Below are 15,673 nucleotides of genomic sequence, written 5' to 3' on the forward strand. Positions count from 1 at the left end.
TGGTTCCATTTAAAGTAGAGAGAGAAATCTTCCATTACCTGAACCAAAGGGAGGCGTATAAAACCCTACAACTTTTTGCCCTCCAATGGAACAATTGTGACCAAAGAATATAACTTTTTTAGGGAGGCTAATTTCCTTGCAGATTTGCCGGCAAGTAGAAATTTCAATTATGATATTTCCTCAAATGGTATTGTACATCCAATGTTATCTTTGTTACCACAAACTAATTCTATGGAACTTTTTATATGCGATCTCATTGAGGCCATTTAAAGGTATTCTTCCTTTTTTTACCTAAAAAAAAGAATCTCCACTATAATGATTCAGGTGAATCTCCAAATTCGATCCCAAGTCATAATGATTTATTAAAGTCACGGTCATATTATAATGATTTAGCGGATCTCTAAATTCGATGTGGATCACTTTGTCCACTATAGATAGGACTGGATATATAGAGTCCAGAAGCAAAATCCATCACATTAGAAAAAAAACTAAAATATGAAAAGAATAATCTCACTAATTTTATAAATATGAGCTATGTACTTTAATTTATGAGATATGGATCATAAATAAAAGAAAATAGACATTATGCCCTACTTTCGTAATTCTTCCATTTTTTAAATTTTTTTTTGAGAATATTAATAATATTATTTTATTTAGGTAACTATGTGCAAATAATAAATATGGCCGTTATAACAAAATAGCAACTAAAGCTAAAACCTATCTGAATTCATTGGTGTTCAATGTGATGTGGCCGGATTACATGTTCGTCAGCCCTCGTCAATCATGAGGACCTTGATGTGGGGAACACGAGAAGTCCGCGTCCCAGTTGGCACCATCAGAGGTTACCCTCCCCTAGCTTTCTGAGATTCTTCATGGCAAATTGGCCATGTAAGGACACAAGCCCCATCAACTTCTCCTTTCTAATCTCCGGCCTCTTTGCCCTCTCCTAGGTAGGTTGACGACAATGGATGCCCATCCTCACAGGTGCCACCCATCTATTGGCCTCTAGGGGTGGGGCCCCTGCTGGATTCCTCTCCATTGGTTCCCATGGCCTTCCTTCTCTTGATGATTGCAGGGCTTTGGAATCCAATATGATGGGGCCCACACAACACTGATGAACTCAATCACAAATATTGTGCTGTCTCTTGTGAATAATGCTTGGATGTCTCTATATCAACCTCAGTCACCTGTAAATTTCACATTAGTATTGTAGCTGGGTTCGAATTGCATCTTTCATACGAAAAAATAATTGATCTTCTTTCACAACGTCGATGTCGATCATTGGAATATGCTCTAGACAATTCTCGATGCATGTCGAACTTCTTTATTTATCTATCTATATATATATATATCTCGAAGTGACTATTACGTGATCCAACGGTAGATTCATGCGAAAGAAAGGAATGGAGGATACAACCTCTGTTCTTGTGGTAAAGACTTACTTCATTGTTCCTTATCTAGTATCAGGTGGACATGATAATATGTTGGATGAATTAGGTCAAGTTCACATCAACTTGGTCTATTTGTATCCCTACTATGACGCCAGCAATTCTTTGATTAGCCCAACTTGGTCAAGCTATTGTATGTAAGAACTTTAGAAACTATGGCTAAGCTTGAAAGCAAGCCCTACATTTATTCGATTTTAGGAAACAGACAAAGGGCTTTATGTATCTTAAGATAACTACAATTTTCACGCTAAATGACTTAATTATAATCCAAAATACGTAAAACAACTCGGCGTCTAGAGAGTGGCTGAATCTCCACCCCTAGTTGTCTATATAAACCCTTGTGCTCCTTTATAACATCTATTGGAGAGGAAGGGGAAGAGAAGAAGCAAGAGTTAGAGAAGGGCCTTGGGCTCTCTTTTCTCCTTTGTACTCCCAAAAAACAGAAGAAGGGGGAAAAAATTCTGCAGCTTTTGTGTCACACTAATTTCCTGCAAACCAAAGCGGCTATATAACTTCGCATAAAAATGGGTGAAGTAAGTACAGTTTTTACATTGCAATTGTCCTCAGTTCTTCATTCCTTTGTAGTTTGTAATATTTTATAAGTTTGTCTCTAGGATATTATCACTAAAATTGTTGGTTCTATGCGATAATTAAGGTGTAAGATCATTTTAAGCCTTGGATTCAAAACTGAATATTGCATGGTCTTGTTACACCTTACGTGAAAGGGATGAGTGCTTGAGTTTGATCAAATTATTTTAGTTTGCTTCCTTCACATTTTGATATCAGAAATGAGGTGAACCATCAACTTTTCCTCAAAAGAAAAAAAAAAGTTTGTATTTTAAATTTAAATTTCATAATTAGAAACAGGGTGGTCTTATCGCAATCAAAATATGGTTGCATGGAGTTCATGTTAAGAATATAATTTATATAATATGTTTTTGCAAATAGGCCTTACATGATTAAACAGTAATGCATGAATTGTATTTCTACATGATTTTTTTTCAGATCTTCTTTACATATAATTTGAATTTCTTTTTTTAATGTATAGGAGCAAAAGGAAGAGGAGCAAAAGGAACAAGAAGAGAAGAAGGCAGAGGGTGCCGAGGAGAATAAAGAAGAAGAGAAGAAAGAGGAGAAGAAGGAAGAAGAGACACCAGAGGTAGTGCTCAAAGTGGACATGCACTGTGAGGGCTGTGCAAAAAAAGTTGAAAGGTCTCTGAGGCGATTTGAAGGTATCTTCTTCTTTCCTTACCATAGCTTTCTCTCCTTTTCACCAGAATAGTCTGAAGATGGTTTGTTAAATAATTGGCTGGAAATCAAAGACTAGAAGCAAATGAATGGTCTGAGAAGAATTACCTGAACCTCAGCTCTAGCCGATATCCCCTGTTCCTAGACTTCGAATCTTGATGCTAAATTGAGAGAAAGATATAAGAATTAATAGAAACTTGAAGTTAAGAAAATAACATGTCTTGCACTATTCCATTAATTTGGATGCTACGCTGCTTCACGCCTTGTAGGTAGACTTGCCACTGTTTCATGTTGGATTTTCCTAGTTTTCCCAACCAATTGTTTATATATCGATCCAGTTCTAGCGAATGTTTCTGAAAAGATAATTTGCTATATATTATAAGTGAGAAAAGCTTTGATGGCATATTACTTTTGTTCAAGAATATCCATATTTATAATGAAGATAAGCACATGATCATGGGTAGCAGTAGCATGGTTCATAGCCAGGAATTAGTTGATAAATAAGTAATATTCATGGTTCGTAGCCTGAGTCCCTGTTGCAAACAATTAACTTTTTTTTTAACTAACAACTTGGCCTAAAGAATGTATAACCAACCAACATCATCATGAAATATCTCAATTAAATCCCTCATATTCATTAACATCTGAAGGTTCATGATCCAATAGTAATGAAAATTTTCTCTCAAAGAAATAGTACTGAAAAAGTTTTATCATCAATCGCCACCTATTAATCATTCTATGCAAATGCGGCATCTTTTATCTGAAATGGTTCATTTGTAATCTTAATAGGTATTGAAGATGTGAAGACAGATAGCAGATCCAGGACAGTGGTGGTGAAAGGAAAGGGAGCAGACCCAATAAAAGTATGTGAGAGGATTCAGAAGAAGACTGGCAAGAGGGTGGAACTAATCTCTCCCCTTCCTAAGCCTTCCGAGGAGGAGAAGAAAGAGGAACCCCCGCAAGAAGAAAAGAAGGAAGAGGTTTGCTATGCTTTTCTTTGTTTTCTTAGGACTGACATTAAATCTAGGAGTACTTTATTAGTGATAGAAGGATGTTGTTTAAAACAATCTATTCATCTAAGCCATATGGCTCTTCTAGGCAGCAATTTTCAGTTGTGGAATAGCTACTTCTATTTGCTAACCTTTGTAGAACATCAAAGCTTGCAAAGACAGTTATCTAGGACCATGCTACATCAACTAATACTTTTTTCTTATTCAAATTAATATATGTAATCTAGATTCCTAACTCTGCAACATTGTCAAAACAGGATAGATCCATTAAATTCATTATTATGACAGAATTTATTATTATAAAATTGAATACCGATCTGCAGCTAATTTTGTTGATATGAATTGAAGTGTTTTCGAATTCATATGCATGTTGAATAGAAAAAATTTAAAACTCCTCAAGTTAGGCCTCTTCTTTAGGTTTTAATAACAATGCTATGACGTAAAAGTACTCTGCATATACTTGTATCTTGTCCTCCTTGCGAACATGCATAATTTCTTTCATCTTGTTAGCTTAATCATTAGTTGATTTATCTTTTTCGGTTTCAATCGCAGCCAAAGGCGATTACAGTCGTATTGAAAGTCCGAATGCATTGTGATGCATGTGCACAAGTTTTACAGAGGCGGATAAAAAAGATGGATGGTATGTCATGATCCTGGTTTTAATATATGATTCATTACTCAACACCAAAACTGAAAAGAATTCTTCAATTAATCTTGCATACTTTAGTTATATCAATCAATTAACATGTCACTGGATATGAAGTATCTTCATTAATCCTCCAGCTCTCCAAGAGCTCCAATGGTTGAGATAGAAGGCCAGCTGCTTCAACTCCCTAGCAGGATCATTGTGAATAACTCATTAATGGTCCACTAAGGTTATGCAAAGAAAGTTAGCCATGGGGTTCGACATTGGCACTTCAATGCCGGCATGGATTGCTGCCACTTTGTGCCAAAGAATAGCAGATCATAATTGGGTCTTTATCATTTCTGTGTGGCCATCTAGCATAATATCTATCACAAGCTTGAACTGCATTCTACTGCGTATCCATTACCTATTTTGCATTTTAATAGTTCTGGATTTAAAAACTCATTAATTCTTCTAAAAGATGTACACCATTACCATAGTATTCTTTGGTCAATCATCATAATCAATTAGCATCATTCTGAATGAACTAATAAAAACTCATAATTGGGTTTTTTTTATTTTTCTTTTTTCAAATAGGTGTGGAGTCAGTGGTGACAGACCTGCCAAACGATCAAGTCATTGTTAAAGGCATGATAGACCCAGTAAAATTGGTGGAGAATGTGTATAGACGAACCAGAAAGCAAGCTTCAATAGTGCAAGGTGAGGAAAAGAAGGAAGAAGAGAAGAAAGAAGAGAAGAAGGAAGAGGAGAAGGAAGAGAAAGGTGAAGGTGAAAAGAAAGAAGAGAAAGAAAATGGAGAAGATGACAAGAAGATTGATGTTAAAAAATATGAATATTGGCCTCTTAGATACTCTGTTGAGTATGCATACCCACCTCAAATTTTCAGTGATGAGAATCCAAATGCTTGCACCATTATGTAACCAAAGAATGTGAACTTAAAATGTTTTGCTAAGTTATATTTTGTATGCATATGTGTGCTAGTGCATATTTTAGTGGCTAGTGGGGAAAATATTAAGCTATATTTCTTGATCTCTGAGTCTGGCTCATCTTTTCATCCAGTAATAGGTTTCCTAAATTTCATATTTTTATGGTCCTCCTTACTTATGTTGCTGCTAACAAAATTGACCTCATTGCTTAGTTCCTTTATATTTATCTTCAGATGTGAAAGGCCTATGGCTTAATACACAAGAGTTGATACTCATTTAAGGTGCTAAAATTCCTGTAAAATGTTTGATTAATTGATTTCTCTGACCCTTGTGGCGTGCATCCTAGGTTTTAAATAGGTAAACAATATTTGATCCATCAATAAGCTTTCTGCAAAACTACTGCTATTATACCGTGGCAACGCTTGATGTATTTGAACCCTAAGAAATTTTATGAACCATTAAGCTACATGTATTGTTTCAAGCCTAATTTAAATCAATTACACGCATGACATGATGACTTTCAATCTACTAAAAAGCAGCAACATCTCAGAACTTCGGGTGCATCACTCTTTTTATAGGTTGACTCTTTTTTGCTTTTATAAGTCGAATCTCAACAAGAAAAACGGAACGCTGTTTACCTTTAAGATGGGAAAGACTTCCTTTTAAAATTCTCAAGCATCAAGTGTCAGGCCCCAAACCCACCATCCAGATTCGGCCACGTGACACAGCCACACACTCCCTCGATCATAGCCTAGAGATATGCTAGACCAGAAAAACTTATTATAACTTCAATATCCATGAATAAAAAAATAACCTCAGTTCATAACAAATAACAAACTTATACAAAAATTTTTATAGTACATAGTGAGTATAAAAAGCTTGATTGTTCTCCCCTCTGAATGGCTATCTAAATGTATAATGCTGATCTCTTTTGTTTAATTACCAGAGCGCATCACATAAAATGCACATGTTTTTTTTTAAAAAAAAAGATAAATCAATTTAAATAAATAATAGATGTAGAAGAAGGGTTTGAACCTTTTGATCTTATGGTTAACAACTCTAAGTGTACAGGGTAGGGCAAAGAAATGTAGTGGGCAAGGAAATGAGTGGGGTGTACAGAGCATGCTATGGCCCTAGCTAGGGAGACATCTAATAGATAGGGGAAACATGGACACCATATGCACCTCACAAAGGGACATATAAGAGAGCTGTCATTAGATAGTAGGAAGAAATATGCTAGAAAAATATATACTACTACTAATACCTATCCATTCACCACACTGTTCATCAGTCCAGTGTAATAGCTAAGGATTGGTGCACCATATTGGTCGTCGGTGGCATATTCAATCATGCAGTACTGATGAGTACCACTCGGACAATAATCGACTTCCACATAGAGTCAAATGGCGTTGTGATAACCTGAAATTTAGATCAAATATACACATTCTGTCGATTGGATGCAAGGTGTAACAACTTAAAATGGCTAGTCGGAAGGTATTATTTGGGTTCCTTGATTTTGTATAAGTATCTAAGATCTATCCAGCAAATAATCGATGTAGGACAAATACACGCCTGCACGGATCTTCACATACTTTCTTCGTTTAAGTCTTGACGTTCTCATCCGGCTAGAAGTTCAAATCCATTTAAATCTAATCACAAACATCACGATCGGCTCATGATCAGCCCCAATAGATTCGTGTTGCAGTGTCCCCTAGTCCATATAAGTTATGAATTGGATCCGCTCTGATACCATTTGTAACAAATCAAGACCTCATCCAAAATGGCTAGTCGGAAGGTATTATTTGGATTCTTTGATTCTGTATAAATACCCAAGATCTACCCAGTAAATAACCGATGTGGGACTAAATATACGCTCGCACGGATCCTCACACAAGAGGTCAATGTTTCAAGTCTTGATTGGTTTTATTCCTCAAGATCTTGATCCCTCCTGGAGTTCTTACATTGGTGGTGGGTGATACACACACATACTCAAAGGTTCAAGTCTTGATTGGTGTTATTCCACACACACATGCACACAGTCACTCACACATACTAATGTGCACGTGCATGCACGCATGACGCGCATGCGCATGCATGTGTGTGCGCACAAAAGAATGGTGATATGGTGAGTGATTTTTGATTGTTTTGATATAATAAAAAGATTATACTATAAATTTGTCCTACAAAATCAAAATATAAAATATCGCTCAGCGATCTTTGGTATTTTTTAAGATAAATTATATAAGTTAGAAAAAGATAGCATTAGTCTTTCTTCTGAAAGGAACAAAAAGCTAACTCCAGTAACCTGCCAAGAAGGATATCAACTGCGCATCCCAAAGTGTGAGAACAGACCATCTCTGTCTCAAAACACCCATTCTCGCACATTTCCACGAATATAACTGATAGGGTCTGGGTTGGTTGTGTGAAGAAGTTGGTGTGCTAAGGATGTGATAAACTAATACAAGGTTCATTTATTGGACCAAAGAGAAGGTATGCTCAACATGCAAGAGCTAGCTCGAACCTTCAACATGCAAGACGAGTGCTACAGACCAACTCGATCATACTGAAGGATGACCCGGCCACAGTGATTAGATGGATCCAGAAGGTTGCGAGAAAGGTGAGCTCGAACCACTCTTTGCTTCGGAACATCTAGATGATGACGAGAAGGGATGTGATCTTTCAGGCCAAGCATATTGTTGCTGGAAATTGGACCCGGGGGCCACCGCGAAGCCGGGGAAGGAGGGGCTTCCACCGCAGGGGCGATGATTGACGGCGCTGGAAAGGTGGTCGACGGTGCGCCGGCCGGTGGCGTCCTCCTGGAGGGGCAGAGCTCCGCTGCTGGAAAGGTGGTCGACGGTGCGCCGGCCGGTGGCGTCCTCCTGGAGGGGCAGAGCTCCGCCGCTGGAAGGGTGGTCGACGGTGCGCCGGCCGGTCGCGTCCTCCACTGTGGGGTGCGAGTCCTGCAGGAAGAACCGGTGGCCGGGCTCCCCGGCGCCGGCCCTCTGATGCCTAAGTCAGAGGGGGCGAATATGTGGAGAGAGCAGGGAAGAAAGTATGTGGAGAAGATCGCAAGAATATTTAGATCAGATCAAGAAGATGAAGAAGATGATGTCATCCATTGTATCTGTGCTGTCCAAGAGGGTTCAGTCCCGAGGGTCCTGAGAATCCTCAGAGTCTAGTCACCAGAGTCCAGTCCGAGTCCCCTTTCCTCTTCCCCCCAGGTTTCCTTTTATAGGAGAATTTGGTTACCTGGGAGGTGACAGGAGGTTTGTCCCGTTCTGTAATAATTGGGCACGATTTGGCCCATTAATGGCGTGATGGAGAACGGGACCGGATCAGACCGGAATCAGGAAGTTGTCACGGTCGATCAGACCTGTTGAAGTGGTTGAACCGCCGGCCGTGGTGGGCCTGGGGTCCGTGGATGGTAAGTGCATTTATTACCGAATGAACCGGCGGTCAGGGAGAGCCATACGCTCTGATGGTTCAGTGATCCGGAGATCGTCTTGGGCCGTGTTCATTAAATGACTGAGTGCATCGGAGACTTGAGGGAGCCTCGTGCACTAATGGCAGGTCGTGCTGAATACCTGCGGAGATCTTATGCCTTGATGGCTTGAAGATAGCGGCAGGTTATAGTGGAGTTGTCAGGTCCCTTAGAGGGTCAAGCGAGAGTTGAATCATTTGGTGAAGGCATCGGCTCGGCAAGGGTGCCGAGCTGAGCTGGTCGCCCAATGGGGCACCCTGTGGCGGGGTTGCTTTTGAGTATTCCTGGTCGGCGCCTTCTGGGCGAGCACCTTCTAGCCGAGCGCCCCTACTGGTCAGCGCTTTCTAGTTGAGCGCTTCTTTGGTCGGCGCCCGCTGGTCGGCTCTTTCTAGCCGAGCATCCCTACTTGGTTATTTCGGTTGGGCGCCTCTTCTGGGCGCTCTCTCTGGTCGGCGCCCCTTAGTCGAGCACCTCCCTGGTCGGCACCCTTTGGCCGAGCAGCTCTCTGGTCGGCGCTCTTTGGTCGAGCACCTCCGTGGCGGTATGACTTGGGGTTTTTTCCCCAACAGTACCCTCCGACTTCCGAGTTCCAATTGGCTACCAGCTGGAGTGCGGGAAGTAGCTTTAGTTGGGGCATTACGAATTCCGAAAATTTCGATTTACTGCGTGTTTTGAATTATCGGAAGCTTCGAGGTGCCTTTAATAGGCGGCGTCTCTTCTTTTCCGAAAAGCCTCATTATTGGGACACCTTTTGCGAAGCGTCCTCGCGTCGTGGGCTCATGATGGGGCCGCACGATCTTCGATTGCGGACGCCTTTCCGCACAATCCGATGGGGCGCTTCGATGTTCGAAGCGCTAGCCCTAATTAAATGCGTCGTTCTGTCTTTTAGACCGACACGTGTTATCATCTAACCGGGACGCAGCGTTTTCTTCGCTGATCCGTGCCGTTGGGGAGGTCTATATAAACTCTCCCCCAGCCCCCTGTCCTCTTTCTATTGCTTTCTGCTTCCAGTTTCCTATTCTTCCAATCTTCCTCAGACCGAAGTCCCTTTTCTCCGGCATCTTCCCCAGGTCCCCCTTCTTTTTGATTTCTCTCTCTTGCAATGGGTTCTTTGCCTAGTGAAGTAGTGTCCACCATGAGTGTCCTGGAGGTCGAGATGACCGAAGAGTGGTTTTTCCCTCTTCACGGGTTCCGTTTGGAACCCGCCAGGCGAAGGGATCGGGTAACCGATCCTCCGGTAGGCCGGATCGGAGTGCACTCAGAGTCACTCTGGGCCGGCCTCCGATTTCCTCTTCACAGCTTCGTGAATGAGTTGCTGGCGGTATGCCAGTTGGTTCCGGCGCAACTCACTCCGAATGCCTGGAGGACAGTGATGGGCTTCCTGTCACTGTGTTTACTGCAGGGGATTCCTACCTCTGTCAACGTCTTCCGGCGACTTTTTATTTTTAAGTCGAATCCGGGAGATGGGGAGTGGCTCTACATCGCCCTTCGGGCGGGTCGGCCACTCTTTCATGGTGCCCCCTCATCCATTCATGGCTGGAAGGAGAAATTCTTCTTCCTGGGCTCTGAACGGTCCTGGGGGTTTGACCCCAGGTGGAGGCCGGCCCAGCTTAAATCCATCAACAGGCCCCTCCAGCTTTCTCCGCGTGAGCAGGAGATCCTTGACACCATCCGCAGCCTTGGGGACGGGATTTTGCTGAACGGCCTCATTAGCGAGGATGCTCTGGTGAACGTGGGCCTGAGCTCGGCACGTCCTCAGGGTAAGGATAGTTACAGCAACCTTTTATTTCCTTATTGTTCTAATGTTCTAATTTTGTTCGTCTTTGCAGATATCGCAAAGATGGTGACGAAAAGTGAAATTCTTTACGCCCGCTTCCAGAAGAGAGCGGCCGAGCTCTCGGGAGAGCCCACCGAGCCGAGAAAGAAGCAAAAGGTCTCGGCAACCTCGACTCCCTCGGCGGCAGCGGTGGCCGAGGCGGGTCCTTCCCGCCCTGCGCATCCCGAGGCGGGGCCTTCTCGCCCCGCTGACTCCGAGGCGGGTCCTTCTCAGCCCGCGCGCCCTGAGGCTGATCGGGGAGAGGGCGCGGGTTCCGAGGGCTCGGGCTCCAGAGGAGCCCCGATGGCGCCCCCATGCCCGGCGCCCTTGGCGCAGATCCCTGGTCGGCAGGACGCTCCAGTTGCCGACCAGGGGAGGAGTTCAGCGGGTCCCGTGCTTGCACGCCCCGCTATAGTTGTGCGGCGGTTAGATCGGCCGCTCGTCCGACCCCAGCCCCCTAGCTCCGAACCGGGGGGCAGTCAGGGAGCTTCGGGGTCAGCTCTACCTAGGCCAGCCGATGCTGGCCTTCCGGGCCCATCGGGCTCGGGGGGACGGGTGCCCCTTGCACCCACCTGGTCGGTGTTCGAGGGTGATTCAGCCCTCGAAAACCCTCGAGTAGCGCTGGAGGTATTCCGGGTCGCGCTGCTCCCAGCCGACCGGGCAATGATGCAGTCCATGAGCTATAATGCTTTCATGGACTATACCCGCTGCAACGCCGTTCGGGTAAGTAAAATCTTCCACTTGTGTAATCCGTATAGATTTTCTACTAGTGGCGCCTTATGTTTTTCTTTTCGTCTCTTTTACAGCATTTGCACGAGACAGAGATGCTGATGCACCTAGTCCAAGAATACCGGGAGAAAGCCCGGAGGTGCCAGCGCAGTTACGAGGAGGCCCAGAAGAGGTACATGGCCGCCGAGGCGAAGTACCAGGCCTCCGAGGAGAAATACCAGGCCTCTGAGGCCGAACGACAGGTGTTCCAAGGAAAGGTCGGAGCATCTGATGAAAAGATTCGAGCTCTGACCGCTGAGCTCGATGAAGAGAAGGGCGCGCATGCATTGGCGAGGTCCGAGCTGCGCGCCGCAGAGGCTCGATTGGCCAAAGCCGAGCAGGCGTTGGCCTCCCGCGAGCAGGAGGTGGGGAATGCCCGCCTCCGACATTCGGAGCTCGAGCAGGAGCTAAGGGGCCTCGAGCGGAGAGCCGCGTACCACGAGGCCCGGGAGATGGAGGCCCGGGAGAAGGCCCAGAACGCAGTGAAGCTCTTCCGCGAGTCGGAGGAGTTTCGCGAACTCATGGCAGAGGAGGGCGTGAACGGGCTAATCCAAGGCTTTCGGGATTTCCGCAACCAGTTGCGGCGGCTTCTCCCGGATTTTGATGTGAACCTGCTCCAACCGGGAGCAGGGGTCGAAAGGCCGGATGCGGAGGTAGAGACTCCGGAGGCCGAGGCGACCGAAGCCGCCCCCGAGGCTACTCCCATCGCTGCCGAGGCCGAGGAGGTCCCGACTGCTGAGCCCGCCACTCCCGACACTGCCGAAGCCGAAGTGGTCGGGAGCGGGCCTTAATGTAATTTTTATTTCGTTTTGTAAAGTCGGGATGGCCTCCCGTACTTGTAAGGGCCAAACCCGAGTTTTGTACTTAGCCTACGGGCCTTTTTGAAATGAATATACATTTCTTTTTTGGAAACTCGTCTGTCGTAGTCCCAAGTTTTCCTACTCGGATCCGCTTTAGGTTCCGAGGATATGGGCTCTAGGGCCTCAGCTTTTCCCGCCACAGGGTTTGAGTTAAGTTTAGCTTGCCGAGCTCCATTGCTCGGTCCTTCAACCAGTGGTATAGCAACGCTTGTGCTTATACCAAGGATTTGGGCTCGGAGAGTTTTTCCGAGCCTAGTCCAGGACTCGACCGAGCCCTAAGGCGGTCACCAGGACTTGACCTTCAGCGAAGTTAGCGAGTTTCGATCCTTGCGTTGCCGGGGCGGACCAGATTCGTTTCCAACGAATGGGTCGAATGCCCGTCAGCTCGTGACGGGGATTCGCCGGACTTAGTATAATATTGTGCTGGTGTCATAAGCACTTCTTCGCCGAGGCGATCGAAGACGCTCTTCTGCTCGGTGTCCATTCTTGGAGGACATCGGCAGAGAGAAATCCAAGAACAGAATAGATAATGTAGAAACATTAAATAAATGGGTACCTTGTACCGTGTGCGTCCTTGCGCCGAGGCGACTGAAGACGCTTCTCTGCTCGGACTCCGTTCTTTGGGGACGTCGGCAGAGAAATCCAAAAATAGAATAGACAATATAGAGAAATTAATGTAGAAACATTAAGTAAATGGGTACCTTGTACCGTGTGCGTCCTTGCGCCGAGGCGACTGAAGACGCTTCTCTGCTCAGACTCCGTTCTTTGGGGACGTCGGCAGAGAAATCCAAAAATAGAATAGACAATATAGAGAAATTAATGTAGAAACATTAAGTAAATGGGTACCTTGTACCGTGTGCGTCCTTGCGCCGAGGCGACTGAAGACGCTTCTCTGCTCAGACTCTGTTCTTTGGGGATGTCGGCAGAGAAATCCAAAAATAGAATAGACAATATAGAGAAATTAATGTAGAAACATTAAGTAAATGGGTACCTTGTATCGTGTGCGTCCTTGCGCCGAGGCGACTGAAGACGCTTCTCTGCTCGGACTCCGTTCTTTGGGGACGTCGGCAGAGAAATCCAATGATGAAGAGCGGGCCGAGCTCGTTGGCTGAAGCCGATGGAGCACGAGCTGAGCTCGTCCGGTCAGAGAGGACCGCTACTCATAGCTGCTGGAGCACGAGCCGAGCTCGTCCGGTCAAAGAGGACCGCTAACTCATAGCCGATGGAGCACGAGCCGAGCTCGTCCGGTCAGAGAAGACCGCTACTCATATCCCGACGTCTCGGGCGTCCCTATAGCCGGGGCATCCCGACGTCTCGGGGCATCCCGACGGATCGGGGCATCCCGACGTCTCGGGGCATCCTGATCGTGGTCAGGGTAGGAGCACGAGCCGAGCTCGTCCGGTCAGAGAGGACCGCTAACTCATAGCTGATGGAGCACGAGCCGAGCTCGTCCGGTCAGAGAGGACCGCTAACTCATAGCCGATGGAGCACGAGCCGAGCTCGTCCGGTCAGAGAGGACCGCTACTCATATTCCGACGTCTCGGGCGTCCCTATAGCCGGGGCATCCCGACGTCTCGGGGCATCCCGACGGATCGGGGCATCCCGACGTCTCGGGGCATCCTGACCGTGGTCAGGGTAGGAGCACGAGCCGAGCTCATCCGGTCAGAGAGGACCGCTAACTCATAGCCGATGGAGCACGAGCCGAGCTCGTCCGGTCAGAGAGGACCGCTAACTCATAGCCGATGGAGCACGAGCCGAACTCGTCCGGTCAGAGAGGACCGCTACTCATATTCCGACGTCTAGGGCCATCCCGACGGATCGGGGCATCCCGTTGTGGCAGGGCATCCCAATATATTGGGGCATCCTGACGTCTCAGGGTATCCTGACCATGGTCAGGGTAGGAGCACGAGCCGAGCTCGTCCGGTCAGAGAGGACCGCTAACTCATAGCTGATGGAGCACGAGCCGAGCTCGTCCGGTCAGAGAGGACCGCTAACTCATAGCCGATGGAGCAAGAGCCGAGCTCGTCCGGTCAGAGAGGACCGCTAACTCATAGCCGATGGAGCACGAGCCGAGCTCATCCGATCAGAGAGGACCGCTACTCATATCCCGACGTCTCGGGCCATCTCGACGGATTGGGGCGTCCCGTTGTGGCAGGGCATCCTGACCGTGGTCAGGGTAGGAGAAATAAACCTGACACCATGAGATAATCAGGAAAATCGGTGAGCTCAAAATGAGTATGCGGACCATAAGTTTATTATAAAATGGAATTCATAAAACGAAATTCAATAATTGAATAATGGAGAACCCCTTAGGGTTCTACTGATGGTACATGCGGAGATTTTCGGAGCTCCAGCTCCGCGGAATGAGAGTCCCGTCTAGGGACTCTAGCTGATAAGTCCCGGGTCGGCGGATGCGCGTGACTCGGTACGGTCCTTCCCAGTTTGGGGCCAGCTTCCCTTGCTCAGTTGGTCGGGAGGCTTCAGCTCTTCTGAGGACAAGGTCCCCTGGTCTGAAAGATTTGATTTTGACCCTGGCGTTGTAGTACTGAGCTGTCTTTTGCTGGTACCTCGCCATACGAACTCGGGCGGCCTCCCTTGTTTCCTCGATCAAGTCGAGGTTGCTTCTGAGCTGCGAAGAGTTGGAGCTGGCATCATGATGCTCGACTCTTGGAGAGGGAAGCCCAACTTCCAGTGGGATGACGGCCTCCGTTCCATATGTTAGGTTGAAGGGAGTCTCGCCGGTGGGGACATGGAACGTGGTCCGGTAAGCCCACAGGACATTATATAGGTCTTCGACCCATTGTCCTTTGGATTTGTCGAGCCTGGCTTTGAGACCCTGCAAAATAGTACGATTTGTTACCTCGGTTTCTCCGTTCATCTGAGGATGCGCGACCGAGGTGAAGCGGTGGTCAATACCAAGCTCGGAGCAGAACTCTCTGAAGTGAGTGTTGTCGAATTGGCGACCGTTGTCAGAGATGAGGATGCGGGGAAGCCCGAATCTGCAGATAATGGACTTCCAGACAAAATCCCGCATCTTCTGCTCGGTGATCCGGGCAAGGGGCTCGGCTTCCACCCACTTGGTGAAGTAATCGATGGAGACAACCAGAAATTTTCTTTGCCCGGTGGCCAGTAGAAATGGCCCTAGGATGTCAATTCCCCACTGGGCAAAGGGCCAAGGGGAGCTGATAGAAGTCAAAGGGGCCGAGGGCCGGCGCTGAACATTGGCGTTCCTTTGGCACCGGTCACATCTTTGGACGAAGTCCATAGCATCCTTCTGGAGTGTCGGCCAATAATATCCTTGGCGCAGAATTTTATGGGCCAATGCTCGCCCTCCCAGATGGTTCCCGCAAATCCCTTCGTGGACTTCGCGTAGGGCATAATCAGCCTCCGTTGGGCGGAGGCATCTGAGGAGGGGAGAGGTGAAGGATCTCCGATAGAGTTTTCCCTCGTACAATATGTACCGGGTAGCG

General features: G+C 46.4%; 1 protein-coding gene across 1 annotated transcript; it reads left to right on the forward strand.

Moving 5' to 3' along the window:
* Positions 1-1,807: 1,807 nt before the first annotated feature.
* On the forward strand, positions 1,808-5,383 carry LOC120113247 (heavy metal-associated isoprenylated plant protein 7-like). The gene is made up of 5 exons (XM_039134113.2): positions 1,808-1,981; positions 2,497-2,680; positions 3,486-3,676; positions 4,259-4,346; positions 4,929-5,383. The coding sequence occupies exons 1-5, from the start codon at positions 1,973-1,975 to the stop codon at positions 5,270-5,272; spliced, it is 816 nt and encodes a 271-aa protein (XP_038990041.2). The 5' UTR covers positions 1,808-1,972; the 3' UTR covers positions 5,273-5,383.
* The last annotated feature ends 10,290 nt before the right edge of the window (positions 5,384-15,673 follow it).

The sequence above is a fragment of the Phoenix dactylifera genome, chromosome 15 (genome assembly GCF_051530095.1).
Source record: "Phoenix dactylifera cultivar Ajwa chromosome 15, Ajwa_hap1_PhDact_Kaust_v1.1, whole genome shotgun sequence".
Classification (NCBI taxonomy): Eukaryota; Viridiplantae; Streptophyta; class Magnoliopsida; order Arecales; family Arecaceae; genus Phoenix; species Phoenix dactylifera.

Bases quoted from the DNA above. Each gene is read 5' to 3' on its own strand.
- LOC120113247 (XM_039134113.2), top strand. The intron at 2,681-3,485 runs GTATCTTCTTCT...TAATCTTAATAG, and splicing joins GTCTCTGAGGCGATTTGAAG to GTATTGAAGATGTGAAGACA. The intron at 3,677-4,258 runs GTTTGCTATGCT...TTTCAATCGCAG, and splicing joins AAGAAGAAAAGAAGGAAGAG to CCAAAGGCGATTACAGTCGT.